Source organism: Centroberyx affinis, unplaced genomic scaffold (assembly GCF_046629955.1).
Source record: "Centroberyx affinis isolate AG114_WGS23_722 - 3 ecotype Tasmania unplaced genomic scaffold, CSIRO-AGI_Caff_v1 ptg000171l_1, whole genome shotgun sequence".
NCBI classification, from domain to species: Eukaryota; Metazoa; Chordata; class Actinopteri; order Beryciformes; family Berycidae; genus Centroberyx; species Centroberyx affinis.
In genome coordinates, this window is record NW_027278868.1 from 852044 (window position 1) to 870609 (window position 18566).

The 18566-nt window shown below is 41.6% G+C and overlaps 1 protein-coding gene across 1 annotated transcript; it reads left to right on the forward strand.

Annotated features, from left to right (window-relative positions):
* Positions 1 to 233: 233 nt before the first annotated feature.
* Positions 234 to 14747, forward strand: ggps1 (geranylgeranyl diphosphate synthase 1). Its single transcript, XM_071534962.1, has 4 exons — positions 234 to 511; positions 2640 to 2732; positions 5917 to 5987; positions 12948 to 14747. Exons 2-4 carry the CDS (start codon positions 2660 to 2662, stop codon positions 13749 to 13751), a joined length of 948 nt encoding a protein of 315 aa, XP_071391063.1. The 5' UTR covers positions 234 to 511; positions 2640 to 2659; the 3' UTR covers positions 13752 to 14747.
* Positions 14748 to 18566: the final 3819 nt, after the last annotated feature.

Genomic DNA, 18566 nt, shown 5'->3' on the forward strand with positions numbered 1-18566 from the left:
ACATATGTGTGTTCGATATGTGTTACAGTCTCGGCCGACACAGCGGAGATTTCTATTCACTGTATTGCCTTAAAGTGCAGTTGCTTCCACCGGGCAATGTCGAATATCAAATCACAACATACAACATGCGACGCCCCCATGTTGCATTCCCCACCTATTCTGCGCTTGCTCTGTAAAGAAGGCAAAGCCTATATAGCTAGCTCGCCAACGCTAGCTCGTTGTGAAAAGCGGCTGTGTACTGTTCTACTGTCAGACAACCCGCCTGGCATCTCGTGAATTAGCTAGTAATGCTGAGAGCTGAAAATGTTATCAAAGTGTGGATGTGATGGTCATATCGTGTGCCTTATATGACCAATGTTGAATTGGAAGTTTTTATTTGGAAAAAAAACTAAATATTGTTCAAAGCGGGTGTACCGGCGTGCTTATGTTAGCCTCCTAGCTAACTAGCAATTTGGCTAACAGAAATAAGGGACTGATCAGCAGACTGAAGGGAAGCTGCCAAGTCTCAAAGGTGGGTGGAGCTATCATAACTAAAGTACTGAAGATGAAGAGGGCAGACCAGTATGAAAGAGCACAGTTCACTTTATTCATATGGTTAATCAAACTGGAAAATGAAATCCCGCAGTAGCATTTTATTTTTCAAACGTATGGCTCCATAATTCGGGTCATCATGTCATTTAAAATTCAGTAATCAAATTTGCATTTGAATTTTCATGTAACAGTACGCACATTATCTAGCAAATCGAAAATGAAACTGCAAAGGCTATATCACACGTTAACAATATTCAAACGTTAATTCAAATTTGAAATGAAATGCAGTAAAATTGATTTGTAATAAAATGTATTATGACCCAAATTATGCATACATAAGTTGGGGAAAATGTGGAATTTGATTGCATTGACGTTTTCCAATTTGCACAAACAGCTGAATAGTTAACTATACACAAACACTCACTCTCTCTCTCTCTCTCTCTCTCTCTCTCTCTCTCTCTCTCTCTCTCTCACACACACACACACACACATACATATATATTGCAGAGTGCCAGCAACTGTAAATCTCTCCATGAAAATGATGACATTGCATAAACATTATTTTTTGACAAGAAACCAGTCTGTAACTTGGTGCAAATGGACTCTGCAGTTTTGTTATTTGATAGAAAATGTCATGACATGTGCTTTTTATATGTTTATCTTTTATCCTTTATCTGTCTGTGATGTCTCAGTGTGGTAACTGAGTTAGAATCAGTAGCTGTTATGTTGTGCATCAATAATTCATCACAAGCAGGGATGTAGTGAACAGTAAACCCGCCTAAAGTCAGTTTACTCCCCCATTTTCAGAATAGAGGTTACCTGTACATCTTTATGGTGTAAATTCATCATGTACATGTTCAAGCTGATAAGTAAGTTATTATATGTGGATGGTCTTTTATGGGAATAAATACATTTGTTCGTCTGAAAATCTAATTGATTTTAGTTCATAGTGGTGGTGGTTTTTATTGCCTCATGATGATCACCAGCAAGAGGCCATAGTTTACCCACCTTTTTATTTAGCATCACTGGTCACCAGTTTCTGTGAGTCACTGGTGACATAATTGTTTTTCTTGTGAACACATTCCAGTCCTGCTGTCACCATGCACAGGAGGATTTCATGGCCCTATACATGGGTCTAATACGTGATGGATAGCGAATAGTTACGTCATGGAAGCATTTCATGGGATTTGTCAAAACATTTCAATTTGCTGTTTGGTTTAGATGATTTAGGCCATTTTTTTTTTAGAAGTGTAGAGCTTCCAACATTGAATTCATTTTTTATTTGTGTTTCACTTAGCCTAACAGCACTCACCACTTTATCTCTGTCCCTGTGTAATTGATAAATGAATTGTGCCTTTCATGTCCAGGCTGCATGAGCTTAGGTAATACCTTTTATTTTTTTATTTTTTTTATTTTTTGTTAAGATCAAATATAACCAAGGCTTTTTCTCATTGCATTCACTGTATCTCACTGTCATGGTTATATAAGGGCAAAGAGCATTTAGTGAATAAAGTTGCCATATCACTCACCGATGCATGCCCACACAGTCCTTGTATATTAAGCTACAGACTGGTGTAGGTTATGTGGTGTTAGTTGCGTAAAGCTGGCCCTCGAGTCTAACATTACTCTTGTCATGTCGAATGACTCCTTTCTGCAATTTCTTTCACTGCTTTATCGATTTTGTCTACTAGCTTTGGGTTTCTCAAGCTGTCAGTTTTAAGGCAGAGTCTGCCTTAAAGAAATGATTCACAGCAAAATGAAAATTCACTCATTATCTACTCACCCCCATGTCAGTTGAAACTCCACTGAAGTTGGTAGGACCAAGTAGGAACTTTTCCTTTAAGTATGGGGCTGGGAAGTAACAGATACAAGCAATATAGAGAAGAATACAAAAAAAAAAAGAGCACCTATCTAGCACCCTACCTCGGGGGCACCTCACCTCACACACATACACAGCATTTACATTTACAAATAACATTAAATATGTAGGGCAGTCAATAGATGTAGTTTAGAAAGTGCAATACTGCAACTACTCCAAAAGTGTTAAGTCTTCAACAGCCATATTTTAATTTTTTTATTTTTATTATATTTTCCATCTCCTCCAATAGATTTGCTTAAACTTCAAGCAATGGATGGCAACACGGAAGCAGCCTCTGAGCGAATTCTTCTTGAACCGTACAAGTATTTGCTGCAGCTGCCAGGTGAGTCAGTTGTGATGTCAGTGGCGGCAGAGTGGCCTTGTGGTTCCAGAGACAGACTCACAAAAGCCATGTGTCTTGGTGAAGTGTCCCAACCTGCTCTCTTCTTGTTAGTCACACTGGATCAGCAAAATGCCCAAAATGGTTAATATGATGTTTCTAGTATGCACACAGCAGATGTATACACATTTGATTTAATCAAATTTAAAATGTTGTGGCATATTCGTCTTGAACTTAAATTTCAGATCTATATTGTGGCAGCTGTATTGTTGTTCCTTGTTCTTTTCCCTATGTTAAAGGTGTTCTTTTGTCAAGGCCTTGACAAAAGACTGATAAGAAAGTAATTTTAACATTTCACAGACACTAACTACAGAATCAAACAGTACTTTGAACATTGACAGTTTGTCTTTTGGGTAGTGGTTTTAAGAGATATTTTACATTGTTAGAACAATCTTAAAGCTACACTTGGTAACTTTGCATGTTAGCAGCCCAAATGGCAGTGAGAGGTAATGTTTGGAAGAATTTGAACTTAAATCCCCAGAAATCTGTAAACGGTGCATTGTTATGCTCATGATTACCAACATCGTTGGCAAGTCCAGCTTTCTCTGGACAGAGCACAGGAAAGTTTTGTATTTTGCAATTCATCACTTCCGGTGGATAGAGAAGTGTCCATACTGAACACCAGAATTACATTTGACTAAATGGGACGAATCTGCGGGGTGTCAGTTAGTTGGGATGGGATGCTTTTTTCTATTGTAGCCCCACTTTGTCATTTACGCTGGTATGGCAGGTGCATTTTTACATAAAAGTCTTACCTAGCGCAACCTTAACATAAATACTTCTGTGTTCTTGAACTGTGAACCCCCAACTTTAGCTGTTCTAGCTACCACCCACTAAATGTGGCGATATTGGCCTTAACAAACCATGCATTCTGTTTTATCACAGACATTGGGACTCAAAATGTGAATACCAATGTCAGGGAAGCCAAGGCAGAGAATCAGGCTTGTTAGTTAAGACTCATATTATTTCAATGTAGAATGAGCTGATAATGATTTTCAAGATTAATAGTCAGGCAGCGTGGAGGATGCAATTCAAGGTTACCCTTTTGCTCTCATATGAGTGTGGACTGTTTTAGAATTGCCTTTGCATTAGGGGTGGGACAAAATATCGATACTGGAATATATCGTCATACTTCCTCTTGCGATACGTTATCGATACACTGGTACCAAATATCGATATTTTTATTAAAACATGCAGGCGCTCTGAACGGATTCCCCCGCATTAAGCCTGTTACCATTTTGACTTACCAGAGAGTCACTACTTAATGACTCCTCGTGGTGGCGCTTATCAAATGAATGAGGGTAAAGTGAACGGAAGTTAACTAACTTGCGGTGAAGAAGACGAATAACTCACTCAAGGGGAAAATGGCGGACAGCTCCCCAAGCGCCGGCTGCCGGCTATTTAGCCGTCTACTCACCTCCGTCTGGCCGGCTACTTTTATAACTGAATGTCACTAAACGTACACACTATCAGAATTTGGTAGCGACAACCGAATTTATGAATGAGAGTGACTGCGCATATGTATGGTATACTGGAGCAGAAGTAAAATGACTAGACTACGGTTAACAGGAGTCACTCCATTCCTCCGATCTCGCGATGGCTGGAAATAATGTCTGTAACCATAGTAACGTTTACTTCAGACCAGTATGGCGGCTACCACTGCCTGTATTTTCAGTTTGTTTGACACCAGTAACTCCAGTAACCAGAGGCGTCAATTTATCCATAAGATCTTAATAAACCGCCACTGACAGCGGCGTCACTTTCTCTTTTTCCACCGCAGGAACATGATACTTTTAACCGCAACATCTGGGCCGAGACCGCAGAACTGGTAGGAGCAACTGCAGTGTTGAGGAATATAAAATTTGAGAATGTCCGACAACACTTACCTCCGTCTCTTTCAAATTAAGGATGATAATGTTACTTAACATAACGAGTGTCGCGCCACTTAACAACCAGTTGTCCAGTCCCGTTCTGGTTCACACTACTAACCGAAACCGCTGTCAAATTGTGTTTTTCAGGGAGTGAGTTTGGTTATAGAATGCGGTTGTCACTCTCCTTAATAACTGAACTGCGTGTGAAATTGCAAGGAGAGCTGTGAGTTTCATAGAGGTTTCAAAATAATAGCGATCTCTGGTGAACCTCGGATCGCGCAGCGAACGGTTGCCATGGTAACGACGGACTCAACTGAAGCGTTACAGCTGTATAACGCTAAATACAAGGCATTAGCTGAGGAGATCATTTTAGGGGCTTCATGTAACGCTCCTATAGAAATTCCTGGCCTTTGATGTTACCACCCAAGTTTAACCAAGTCCCACTGACTCCATTTTGCCAATGTTCAAAATATAAATGGGAGATGTAAATGGAGGAAAGGGGAAAGATTAGAGGGACTTCTGTTTTAGGAGGTTTGTTAAAGCCAGTATGCAGGTGTTATGACCATGTAAAATTGGGGGCATTTTCTCATTATTTATACTGATTTATGTTTCTAACATTATTGGATCTCAGTTCTGTGATTGCAGTAGTACTCAGGAGAGAGATCCAGTCTTGCTCTGAGCAGACTAAAATATGCACTTTGGTATTATATTTATTACTATTTGTAATAATATTTTTCTATTTCCTACAATTTAAAAATTGCACTGGACTCAAGAAAGTACATTAAACATTCACAGTTCACAATTGAGCATTGGTCCAATAAAATGTTATATTCATGTTATTTAATTGTCATGCTTTCATAAGGTTTGTTTATTAATTTGGTAAAAATGCCATCACCGGAAAAATGGTTCTTGCCACTGCAAACATCCCTTAGCCCGCTACTTTTCCCATCTGGCTGGCTACTCAAAAATTTGGGGAACCCCCTGGGCACCACAGTTCCTGTTTTTTGCCTTTTTAGGGGTATTTTTTCTTCTTCAGTTACACAGATATCGGGATGTATCGTAGATGAATTGTGTTGCAATGTTTCGAGTATCGCAGAATCGCTGTATCGTGATACCATCGTTATCGTGGGCAATATATCGTGATAGTATCGTATCGTGAGTTACTCTGTGATTCCCACCCCTACTTTGCATGCTACAGTATTTTTGTCCTTGACTATTTTAATGATTGAACTTTCTTTTTCTCGCTCTCTTCGCAGGAAAACAGGTTAGGACGAAACTCTCCCAAGCATTTAACCACTGGCTGAACGTTCCAGAGGACAAACTTCAGGTGAGAAGCCGACCGTTTCAAGCCTCTTTAACATTCAGAGCCGTCATGTTTATTGTTGCTGACAGGCCCAGGAAGGTGAAATGATGCCGCGCTCGTTTATTTCCTAATTCTCCCAGAGTGTTCTGTCAGCTGAGTCGCTTCTAACTGAATGTAAATCTAGAGCTGAGAGCATTCATGATTTATTACAGGAGGTTTCTAATGCAGCAGAGGATCAAGTCAAACGAATGAAGGAAAAAGGAGCAACGCTTTTGAAAACTGTTTACCCTATTCTGTTATTTTTGGTCTCACATGTAAAAAACACAGCTTTCTCCTTTAGCTGCTGATGTCAATAATGATTGGTGTTGGCTCATCTTTCTTTAAAGCCACAATACACTATTTATTTGGCCATATAGATTCAGTGACAGCATGGGGCTGTAACAAAGAGATGATTGCCAGACTTTACTGCTCAAGTTATTTTGCTCACTTCTTTCAGCTTTTATGAAAACTGTCTTACTGACTCAAGTCCCTCACCTCTCTTGTCTCTCTAGTCTTCACTTTGAAAAGGTACGCTCAGTGACAAGGCGGCCATTATTTTCACTATTTCATCTCAACCATTTTTCGTTGTCTACTCATGATGACTCAGTACTTTAAAGTGACTCAGTGGTGGCAGATTAGGATTAGGCTGGTGACGGATACAAATGGAAGACTGGTAGTACTCTTTAGAAGGAAAAGACACAGCAAGGTGCGAAGCGATTGAAAACGCGCAAAGACTCCTGCCATGCAGATAGACACTGTACAGCTGAACCATGTTCCTTGTGATAAATGACAGTTCAGGCTATTCTTCCAGTTCAGGCTGGTCTGCTGGTCTGCTTCACCTTCACATCAGTGTTGTTTTCACACTGAGCGTGGCCTAATTTTCTCCTGTCATCTCCATTGTGTTTGTGTTTACTCCATTGTGTTTGTGTGTCCTTATGTGTCTGTCCTCACTCTGATCATGTGACACCCCTCCCTCCCCCCCTCCCTCCCCCCCTCCCTCCCCCATACTGCTCAGATGACTGGTTGAGGAAGTGAGAGACAGAGGGCTGTGTAAGCAAACAACAGACAAAACAATAAAGTCACACACAAGGCTAACTGCTAACCAGAGTGAACCCAGCTTCACTCTGAAAAAGGGAAGCACTCCCAGTGTTGCGCCATAGGTGGGGTTGGGGTTCTTTCAATAGCGATCATCATATTTACTTATCTGAACCAATACTGTCCCAGCTTTCATCATCTTCTGTTTTTTTCCAGAATTCTCCCTTGCCCAATCAGATTTTCCTGTCATCTTGCCCCTCTCCCCTTTAATATTCCCTTCTGTCATCTCAAAGGGATGAAAATCAATTCTAATAGATTTTGGCACTTAACCCATCAGTGCACAGCAGGCCATTTTTAGAATGCATCTCTATCAAATTGAGTTTCTGCCTAGAAAGAGTGGTGTTGTGTTTCTGGAGAGAGTGGAAGCAAGACTAGCATGTGAGTCCAGATGGTCTTAAATTATATACATCAAGCACTTTTATTCATTCCATGTGAGCTGTTTTCAAGCCCAGTGCTGAGAAATTGCTGTTTGATTCCAATAGCCTAATCGTCCTTTTTTTTAATTTATCTTAAGTTTGTTTTCAAAGTTAGATGGAGGAAGGAATGCAAGAAATTGGTTGTTAGCATTTTTTAGGAAAATGGACAGCTCATGGTATTGAACTGTTAGCAGAATGTTTCATTTCGCTTTTAGCATATACTTTTTAAATGGGAATAGGTAGGTCATGGTCGCTCAGTATTTTACTGTTTTTTTCTCCTCCCAATGGTACAGTAAACAGTACCAGTGCCATAAAAGGGAAAATGAGAAGAAGGAAATATGTGGCAGCATCCAGGGATTTTTTTTGCATACAACTCATATTAATTTCCAATGAGAGACGACTGCTTTTCTGCTCTTTTTTTTTGTGTGTTCCTGATCACATCCGTGAGCATGGGATTAGCCAGATTTACATTGCAGACAGCTTCCCAGGCAAACACACGCCTCCACTCCTCCACTCCAATATTGTCACTTCTTATCCTTGGATGCTTAATGATTAGACTGCAACAGACATGCCAAATTGCATATTCAAATAGCGGGCCCATTGGCATTTCTACTGTTCTTCTGTCAGATTCATTTCTAATTAACCATTTAGGGTTTATTGGGTGTATTGAGCAGGACCCTCCCCGCCGTCCCCTTAGGGAGAACAGGCTGTCGACCCTATTAGACTGATAGTGTTAGCATTGTGGTGACTAAATAGTGGCCCTATGTCTGATGATGGAGATATGGTGGAGACTAATCTGCTTTTTGTGAATCAGCTGCCTTTCCCAGTGCAGAATGCTAAGTGCCGAGCCTGTCAGCTCTCATTAGGTTTGCTGCTCAACAGGTCTCCCTTTGTCCTGAATTTTTTATAAATCCTCTCCAAATAGAGTAACCCTAGTTCTGCAGTGGAGCTCACAGGTCGCACTGTTGCGAGTGCACGCAGCCTCCTGTGGTCATTTCATCTTCAAATGTGCAATAAAAGCCCCCCACCCCCCTCTGTGATGACTGGATGAAGGCCTCAATAAAAAAATCAGGAGTGTGTGTGTGAGAGAGAGTAATATCCTTGCCTGTCTATCTTCTGAGGAATAAGATATTTATTGAATATAGTAGATCAGTCCTGTCACGTCTGCCCTCCTCCTCCCACCACAGCATCTCTCTCACACTTTGCCTCAGTGGAGATATGTTTAGTAGCAGCTCAAAGCTTCTACAGTGCTACTATTATAGTAGTTTATACGGCTAAAAATGAATTACTGCCATGTGGAAAATTGAAAAAGGAGCAACTTGAGATTCAAAGTGGCGTTTTTGATTATTTTCACATTACATGCTGCTACATTTCTTTATGTATTCCTGATATATTTTAATTTCAGAGGCGCATGTGCTCCTTAAGGTTAAAATAAAACGTTACTCTAGAGCACTGAGCTGGACTGATCACTTGTGGATGTAGATTTGTTGGCGGTTCATATGGCCAACGTTCATATGCAGATTGTCACCAAAGGTTTGTGCTCCTGTAAAACATCTGACACGTTCACTGTAGACAGTATTTCCTCTTTGTTATGATACAGTAGCTAGTGGAGGTACTTAGTAGCAGGATAATTGTACTTCTGTCATATCAAAGAACTGCCCCCCCCCCTTCCCCCCCTCGTGGCTTTCTGTCTCCCTCTGTCTTTGTGGCAGCTCTGTGGTATATTTGGCTGTAAACTCTTGCTGAACCCATCATGCAGACTGTGAGCACTCCTCCCGTCATCATTAGCACACTGCTGCCAAGAAGTCGCCGCCATGGAAACAACCGTGCCTCCAGATAGATGGAGGCAGTGACAGTTGCACACTGTCTCATTCATTTGGCTATTCATTCTTTATCAAAAACCCATCTGTGCCTCTCTACTATGTAGTACAGCACGGGGAGCGGAGGTTAGGGAAATTCCTCCAGCGCACATCGGCTGCCTTTCGACCTTTAGCAGGCCGGCCTCCTCCTGTTCTCTTTGACAATGCAGAAAGGTTAGCTTTTATCACGTTTCCTGACTTCTGTCTTTTTGCTTTTAAAACATACAGTATGTGTCAGTCATGGGGTTGTCTGTCACCTCAGGCTCAGAGCTTCTAGTGGGTTTCAGCCTGACTGATGCTGACTGAGACTGTAATGTCGCTGCCGCTACGACAAATTAACTATGACCTGATTGGCAGGTTGGCATAGTGAACAGGAAGTGTCGAAACTCATAATGTAATAACTGCCGGACAGTGTAATAACTTCTGAAATGTAATTACCCTCTAAATGGGTCAAAAGAGTAATAATAAAACCTGTAATGTTTAATAATAATAATAATAATAATAATAATAAACTTTATTTGTAGCACTTTTAGATATAGTTACAATGTGCTTCACAGAACAATAGGCAAACACTAAAATCAAACACAAATAGTGATAAAATGAACACATAATAAAATAACACTAATACCAATAAACAAGATGATGGCAATCAATCTAAACACAAAAACTAAGTAAAAGCAAGTTCATAAAGGTATGTTTTTATGATGTATGTATGTATGTATGTATGTATGTATGTATGTATGTATGTATGTATGTATGTATGTATGTATGTATGTATGTATGTATGTATGTATGTATGTATGTATGTATGTATGTATGTATGTATGTATGAGACACTGAAGAAGCCACCCTGATCTCCTCAGGCAGCTTGTTCCACAATACCAGTATTCAATTTAATTCATACACATTAATACATTAACCAGCAATTATTACTTCAGAAAAGTGTGTAATGTTATTTAACTGATGATGTACTAATGGTATTGACTAATGATGAAATAACTTGAATAATTACATTACATTCTTACAAGTTATTACATTGTTAGTCAAAATTATGACATCACCAATTAAATGTTACACCCCTTGTGAAGTAATAGACGCCTGCTATGTAATCATGTAATTATGTAATGTAATTATGTGATGTTATGACATTATCCAGCAATTACATACTCAGGTTTTATTACATTTTCAACCTATTTAGACAGTCATTTTATCACATTTTGATAAGTTGTTACATCAGTTGCTACAGGGAGATGGCCCTTAAACCAGAAAACCCGGGCTCAAGCCCCCATGTCGAAAAGTATCCAGCCTGCTGAAGTGTCCTTCAGCAAGCAAGACAGGGAGGGGGCAAAAGAAAAGAGAATGTCCCTGCAGGGATTAATTAAGTGATAAATTGTTATTATAATGCAGGGAAATAAGCATCATTTAGTCCCTCAGGGAATCTTCATTACTTTTTCATTTTTGTCTGTTGATGCTGACAGAGTTGGCAGGAAGTGCTGACAGCAGCAGATGGTATTCCAGTAACCTGTGGTTAGCACCTAGTACCTCTAAGTGAGACAGGTTTATACCACTCTGTAACTGGCGTGGCTGTTTCAGAGTTGTTTCCCCTCAATATATTGGATTCAGTGACTCCTTTGTTGTGAAGGAGTCTTTGCATTCTTAATGGATCACTGATTGTAGCTCTGGCAAATAGAGCGAGTTTCCGCGTCAATAACCTCTAGTGATAATCAATGAAGTCTTAGGGAGCAATGAAGGCACTGGGCACTAAAACACAGAGATGGTCTGACTATAATTGGATCCCTTGGAGAACCCAGACACTCCAAAACTAGGAAAATGTTGGTGCTTGTATTTTGGTTTGATAGCTGCTGTTTCTTTGTTATTGTTACCTGAGGCAACGCTGTTGTTCATGTGACTTGTATTTCTGTCTTGATTGTGCACTTGGTCTTTTTTTTTTTTCCTGACAGGGAATTGTAATTCTCTAAGGCCGCAGTCTGTTTGTAATGAATCTTTTATCCTAGAGTAGATGTTAGGCTACATAATATCCCATTTTCTCATTTAGGAATCTCATGTCTGTATTAGATTTATTTTCTCTGTGTGTGTGAGAGAGAGAGAGAGAGTGTGTGTTGCATCAGCCCCCCCCCCCCTGTGAGTGGCTCACTGAGGTGCCAGGGTGAGTGAGTGTCGGGGCCCTGCTGAGGGAAAGGTTGTGTTTGGAGGATAAACGGCTGAACTGGCCCAGCCTTGGCCTTGTGCCCGACCCACTGAGCCTCTCTTTGTGCTCCCCGGCCCCACACAAACAGCTTTCATTACCAGGCCACACCACTTGTCTTCTAAATCAGCACAGCGCTCCAGCAGGCCGCATGGCCGGCCCAGGACCTGACGGCAACCCTTTCTGTTTTGTGTCGAACAGGGACTAGTAAACGCTGGAGTCACATCAATTTCAGCTTTTTCCGGGTAGAAGCTCCTGCTGATGGACTTGGAGTATTTAGTCTGGCCCAGCGCCCCCTTGCTGTGGAACAACTACAGAAATTGTCTGACTTGAGCCAGTTTGTTAGCTCAGCAAGCAAAGTATGGGCCTTATAAATACCAGCTCAAAATGTAGGACCAAATCAGTGATTGGTAAATTAAAAGAAGTCCCAGTAATCCTTAAGTGAAATGAGCATCAGCATTCATTCAAATGCATCTCTGTACCACTTGTTGCACTGCTATACATTGGTATAAGAAGACTTGGCAAGATTTTGGTGACTCCTTGGATCAGTGTGTGTGTGTGTGTGTGTGTGTGTGTGTGTGTTGAGGTCAATAGCGGAGCATGATAAAGCTGTTGGAGCATGTCGGTACACCCGGCCCTGTGACCCGTACCCAGTCATTGTCTCTCTGGAGGGGGTGAAAGCGCTCTAAGCACTGGAGTGTCACCTCTAATTACCTTACCATGTGACTACATTTCCTCCTCTAACCCATTCAGCCATTCCCTCCATATGCTCCCAGTTGGGCACAACATCTGGGTTTTGGAGTAGTAGACCAGATCAAATCCACAGCAGTCCTGTCAAAGTCTGTCTGACCTTCCAAAACAGCTCCAGACTGTGTTTATGCCCCCGCAAGCAGTCCAGCTCTACATTCTCTCTGTCTGCCTGGTTTGTTTCACCTACATTTACCACATCTACTTGTCAAGATGCTCTCTGCTGGAGCAGTGCAGAGCAGAGTGTAGACATGGCTCCCTCTACTGGATACTAGCTGTAACACATCTGTAATGCATAATTCATCTAGAGTTTCTTTGAACCTGAGTTTGATGTGTAACAGTAAGGAAAGGGAGGCTGTTCTTTTTCTTTTATGTTAAAACAAGTCATCTATTGACACTTTAAAGGCCCATGGAGGCAATATTTCCTCAGCAACAGCATCAATATAGCAGTCCCCAAATGTTAGTACAGCAGAACACAAGCTATAGAAAAGCTAAAGTATGGCCTAGTATTACCAGATGATTTTATCTGTTAAAATTCCAGACACAATAATTCCTCTTCATGGGTTATTATTTATGCATCACTGTCGTCTTTAATCATCAGGTGTGTTTGTGTTGTGTTCAGGTGATCATCGAGGTGACGGAAATGCTACACAATGCCAGCTTGCTCATAGATGACATTGAGGACAGCTCCAAGCTGCGGCGAGGCTTCCCTGTGGCCCACAGCATCTACGGCATTCCCTCCGTGATCAACTCCGCCAATTACGTCTACTTCCTGGGGTTGGAGAAGGTGCTGACCCTGGAGCACCCCGAGGCCGTCCGGGTGTTCACCCGGCAGCTGCTGGAGCTGCACCGCGGCCAGGGCCTGGACATCCACTGGAGGGACACGTACACCTGTCCCACTGAGCAGGAGTACCGCACCATGGTGCTGCAGAAGACCGGCGGCCTCTTCGGCCTGGCCGTGGGCCTGATGCAGCTCTTCTCGGACTGGGACCGGGACCTGAAGCCCCTCCTGGACACGCTGGGCCTCTTCTTCCAGATCCGTGACGACTACGCCAACCTGATCTCTAGCGAGTACAGTGAGAACAAGAGCTTCTGTGAGGACCTGACCGAGGGCAAGTTCTCTTTCCTCACCATCCACGCCATATGGTCGCAGCCGGAGAGCACCCAGGTGCAGAACATCCTGCGACAGCGCACGGAGAACGTTGACATCAAGCGCTACTGCGTGGACTACCTGGAGAAAGTGGGCTCGTTCTCCTACACCCGCAAGACTCTGCGGAACCTGGAGGCCGAGGCCTACCAGCTGATCAGAGACTTTGGGGGAAACCCCGAGCTGGAGGGCCTAATCAAACACCTCAGCCAGATGCACCGGGAGGCTGAAGCAAAGGCAGAGGCTGCTACTGAGCCGCACTCCAGCCAGAACCACTGACCTCATACATCGCTCACATCGCCACATACACTCACTCAGGACACTGGCTCTCACTCCAATAAGACTAAATCTTTGCTACCAGGCCCATAATGCACTGATGCAGACATACACACATCTGTAAAGTGCTAAAAACATCAACAGTATAGATTTATTACATTACATCTGGCTAGTAGTTAAGCAAGTCTCACTTATTTATTAAGTTGTTGTTGTAAACCATATCGTCCTAAGTCAAATGCTCTGGTTTGATGGTGAATTAACTTGTGATGTAAACAGCTTTCACTGCATTCAACAGCTGTGAGGAAGCAAAACAGCCCTAAATTTTGACTTTATCACTTTGTGTGCTAGACTGCCACCTTGAAGTGTTGCTAAACTATGTACACATCATCAATTTGTACAGAGCCTCTGTGTATCCAGTATGTGTAACCGTGCAATCAGTGGAAGAAAATGAATTATAATGGAAAAGAACTTATCGTTTTAGGTTTGCTTTTCTAGAAATGAAAAATGACAAGATGACAACGAAGCTTAAAAACCTTACTTTCGATGTGCACCGCACTGCATATAAATGTGTTTTTTTGTGTTTTGCCACCAAATGAAAATGGATTCTTTACCTAGGGTCAAATGAATGCTGGGTGCTTTTTCTCCCTTTTTAATATAAAATGTGCATGTGGGCGTCCGAGAGTGTGTGCGAGTGTGATGTGATTTTGGATTCTTAAACATGATGCTGCCAGAGTGCCAATCCTTTAGAAAAGACCTTTGCTATTGATTTGCCTACTTATTACGTAATGCGCATGGCATTATGTGCTAATTAGTCCACATGGCGTTATGCTTTGCTGTGAAAGGATACTCTGTTGGCGGTTTGGTTTATTGCAAATCTTATGCAGACTGTATCCTGGTGGTATGTTTCCATCTACTACAGGTTCTTCATATGCTCAATATTGTATTCTGTATCATAACATTTAAGTTTATTCTGTGCTGTAAAAATATTACTTGCATTTGTCAAATAAAATAACCTTTTAAAGAAATTCTGAGGCCTTGTTTGAAACATAATTATTAGAATAGAACGTTGTTTCTCATCTGCCTGTGGCTCTGAGTCAGATTTCCGGGCTTCAGTTGGTTTTGGATGCCGGCGCTTAGGCATCATAGTTATGAACCGAGCATGTTTAATGGAACGGGGAAGAGAAGGCACAGCTACTACACAGACAACCAGCACCATCTACTGAGCACACTGGCATAGTTGGAAATCGAGCTATGACTGACTGAATGGTGGACTGACAGCTGAGTGTGTGTGTGTGTGTGAGGAGGACTTACACACACACACGGCCTCACCAATACAAACACTCTGACCTATCATTAGCTGTAGTACACATAATCAGCTTTCTACTATCAGACTGAAGCACTCGGGATTTATTTTCAAAACAACCCATACGGTTGCAACTGCATGCTGAATTAGACAAGCTGTGAGGCTCTCTGGCTGATGCAAGGTATTATGGGATGGCTTGCCATGCGCTTTGTTTTGAGGAACCTTGACTGAATACTCAAACAGGTAGGTTGCTGTGGTTGTAGTGGTATTATACAGCTGATTTGGCCTAAAAGATGGGAGAGCAGTTTTCTAAATCCTGTGCGATTTGCCGCTTCTGTTTTCAAGTGGAAAATTAACAAATGCAACCTTTGTGTTACTCCTGCTGTGAGTTTTTCCTCCACCGCCGAAAAGAACACAACCCTGCAGATACTCAGGCTATCTGTCCCAGGCAGCTCTGTTGACTCAGTGCAGCTCTCGCTCTTGACAGCTGCAATTCAATTAATTATGTGTCTCTCAAATTGAGTCGGGGCTTCTCTGAAGATACATCAATTCATCAAAATGTCAAATTCTTGAAAATCTAAGGGACCACAGCCCCTCGCCTAATTTTCCCTCCAAGCAGCCACAAGCGCAGGTAAATTTGATGCAAATGCATTTCTGATTTGATAAACAGAAGGGCATATGAAGTGGCTTTCGCAGAGTCGACTTTAGTCCATCACAGTAATCAAAGCCTCTCACGCTTCTCATTTCTTCTCTCCTTCTACGTTGACTAGATTGATTTTCTCCACCCACGGTGACTGAGTTGCGTTTGACTGAGAGCAAAACAGAATAGCTTTTGTGTGAGGAGCGACAAGGCTCACTCACCGTCTCCCTCATCCTCTGCAAGCTTTGGATTATTTATCACTGGGTTGAGCTTTACACATTTATGTTGCTTGGTAGCTCTCCAATGGATTTTTCATAAATATTCTTGTAGCAACAACTACAACTTGAAAACCATATTCCTGGGAATGGAAACAGACTCCCTAAATGCCACTCCACTGTTTATACCCTCGCCCACTTCACTCTCCACTTATGTCTTTGGTGATTCTGCTGAAGTGTAGCCTACTTCCATTGTAAGTTAAACCATTCTCACCGTCTTGAAATTCATGACTCATTTTTTTATATTTATTTACCGGGGGAAAGTTGGCTGAGACTATTCTCTTTTTCAGCTGCACCCTGCTTCACAGCAGCACAGTCACAGTGTGGAGCTGGCCAGTATAACCACAGGCCTCTTGAGCAACTGGGAGCACACTTCATTACACAGCACACTACATCAATAAAACTGCTGAATAAATTCAGTGTGACTTGACATGGTCGACAAATGGCACCATTTTCCATGATGGCATCTCATGAAGGATGCTTTAGAGGAGGACACATTCATTCATTTGATCCCCACTACATTAATATCACTTTAAAATGTATGAGGTTGCCCTTACTGACAAAAAGCTTCCTTGCACTTTCAATATTCATGACAGCGTGGTTATCATATCACTGTTCCCAGAACAACACGTGTTCTCAGGCATATAATTCTGCCAGCGCTGACATATCTCCAGCTGAAATGATTGTACATAAAACTGTCTCAATTGACTTTCAAACATAAATGATCGTACGTGAATCAATGCAGCTGGATGAAACGTAACTGACATCATGACATTATTGCCATATATAGCATTGCATCATGTTACATCAGGTGGTTGAGTGGTTTCTGGGAATCTCATCATCAGACGGATGAACTAATTCATGATCCACTTAAGACAGAAAGACTGTCGGTAATGGCTCAGTAATGACCGAGCTAATTATCCCTCGCAAACACTATCATAGTAAATCTGCTATGTTATTGCAGCGAGGAGTGCAACAGGGGTCATGTGGGCTTAGGAAGCTGTATGATTCACGCAGTATTTTCATCACTTTGCCACCGACAAGAATGTGTGATTATGTGTACAGTCTGTGAGCCGACCTTCTGCCAAAAGTTCCTTTTCACCAATTGACAATTTCAGATGTTTCACAGTTCTGTTCTGCAAATGTTTGCAAAACGTGGCAGCCGCACCTCACCGGAGTAAGACACAGTAGCTGCTATGGAAATGAGGGAACTGTGGGTGTGATTTCAAATTGGGAATGAAAATGTTGCCCCATTAGGGTATAGTTGCGCGTCTAATAATATCCCTCATTCCTATGAATCAGAATCAGACGGAGATACTGGTTTTTGGATGCCGGGTGTCATGAATAAATGATTTCCTCCTCGTTTTAGCGCACACAAGGGAGGGGAGGTTGGAGATGGGGGATGATTGACAGCAACCTGTAATGCTGTGCAAGGAAAGTCTGAGAAGCCGAAGTTGTTTGAATAAGTATGCAGATACACGCCAGTCAGCAGACTGTAATCTCCTCTTTCAAAGATCTGGGACAGCTGTACCCACTCTGAATCCTCAGGTAAGTTTTAACTGAATCAATATTTTATGATTCTACAGCGTCGGGCGCTGTGAAAAACACACATGGGCTTTACACATGCCAACACTGGTGGAGTTGCATGCAATAAAGGGCAGCAACACTCAAATTAAAGCATTCCTCTGTTATTCATGTGGTCTAAGACTGTTCAGTCAGTATTAGTGAACATGAACAATTTTCTACCCAAAGCCAGACAGCAGAAAAATAAGACTCAAACTTGTGATGTCAACAGATTCCTGTATTAAGTCTGCAGTGTAAGAAGATAAAAGAGTCTTGGGAAGAGGTGAGATTCACGATAGAGGGGATTTCATCAATACAATTAACTCTGAGGCTCAAGTTCTTCGCAATAGGTCTGTAAAAAATGATTGTGATTCCACGAGAAAATATTAATAGACTGAGAATAGCTCAGTTGTTTTGGGAATTGTCCACTTGTCTTCCCTTAGAAAAGATTTTTATTTATTTTACCTTTATTTTACCAGGTTGTCTCATTGAGATGCAGTCACTTTTTCAAGAGAGACCTGATTACATGTAGACTTAAGGGCAAACAAGATTCAAGAGTGTGGGGTCTATTTTGAAATTATATCAAACATATGGATTTAGCAGATATACTGGGTCCTCCGCAGGGGAACCTTTTGTCTGTCCGTCCGTTAGCAGGATATCTCAAAAAGTTGGGCACAGATTTGCACAAAACTTAGTATGAAGGTTGGTTATGGGCCAAGGAAGAACTGATGTAACTTTTGATGTTGATTGGCCAAAAGGGGGCGTGGCACATCACCAAAAGATGCATAACTGCCTTGCGGGGTGTTGTCAGACATGGCAGAGGTCTGTGCTCTACTGAGCACATTTTCTAGTTTTATTATTTTATTATTGTTATTTAATTTATTTTGAAACTCATGCATTCAGTTTTGTTTTGATTCGTCAATTTGTATGTTCTTTGTTGTGAAGATCAATAGTATATTGTTAAAAAAAACATTCATTAGTCTCTAGAGTTTATTCTTGATTTAGTTGCATTTCTTTAGTCTTCAGGCTTCCAGCTT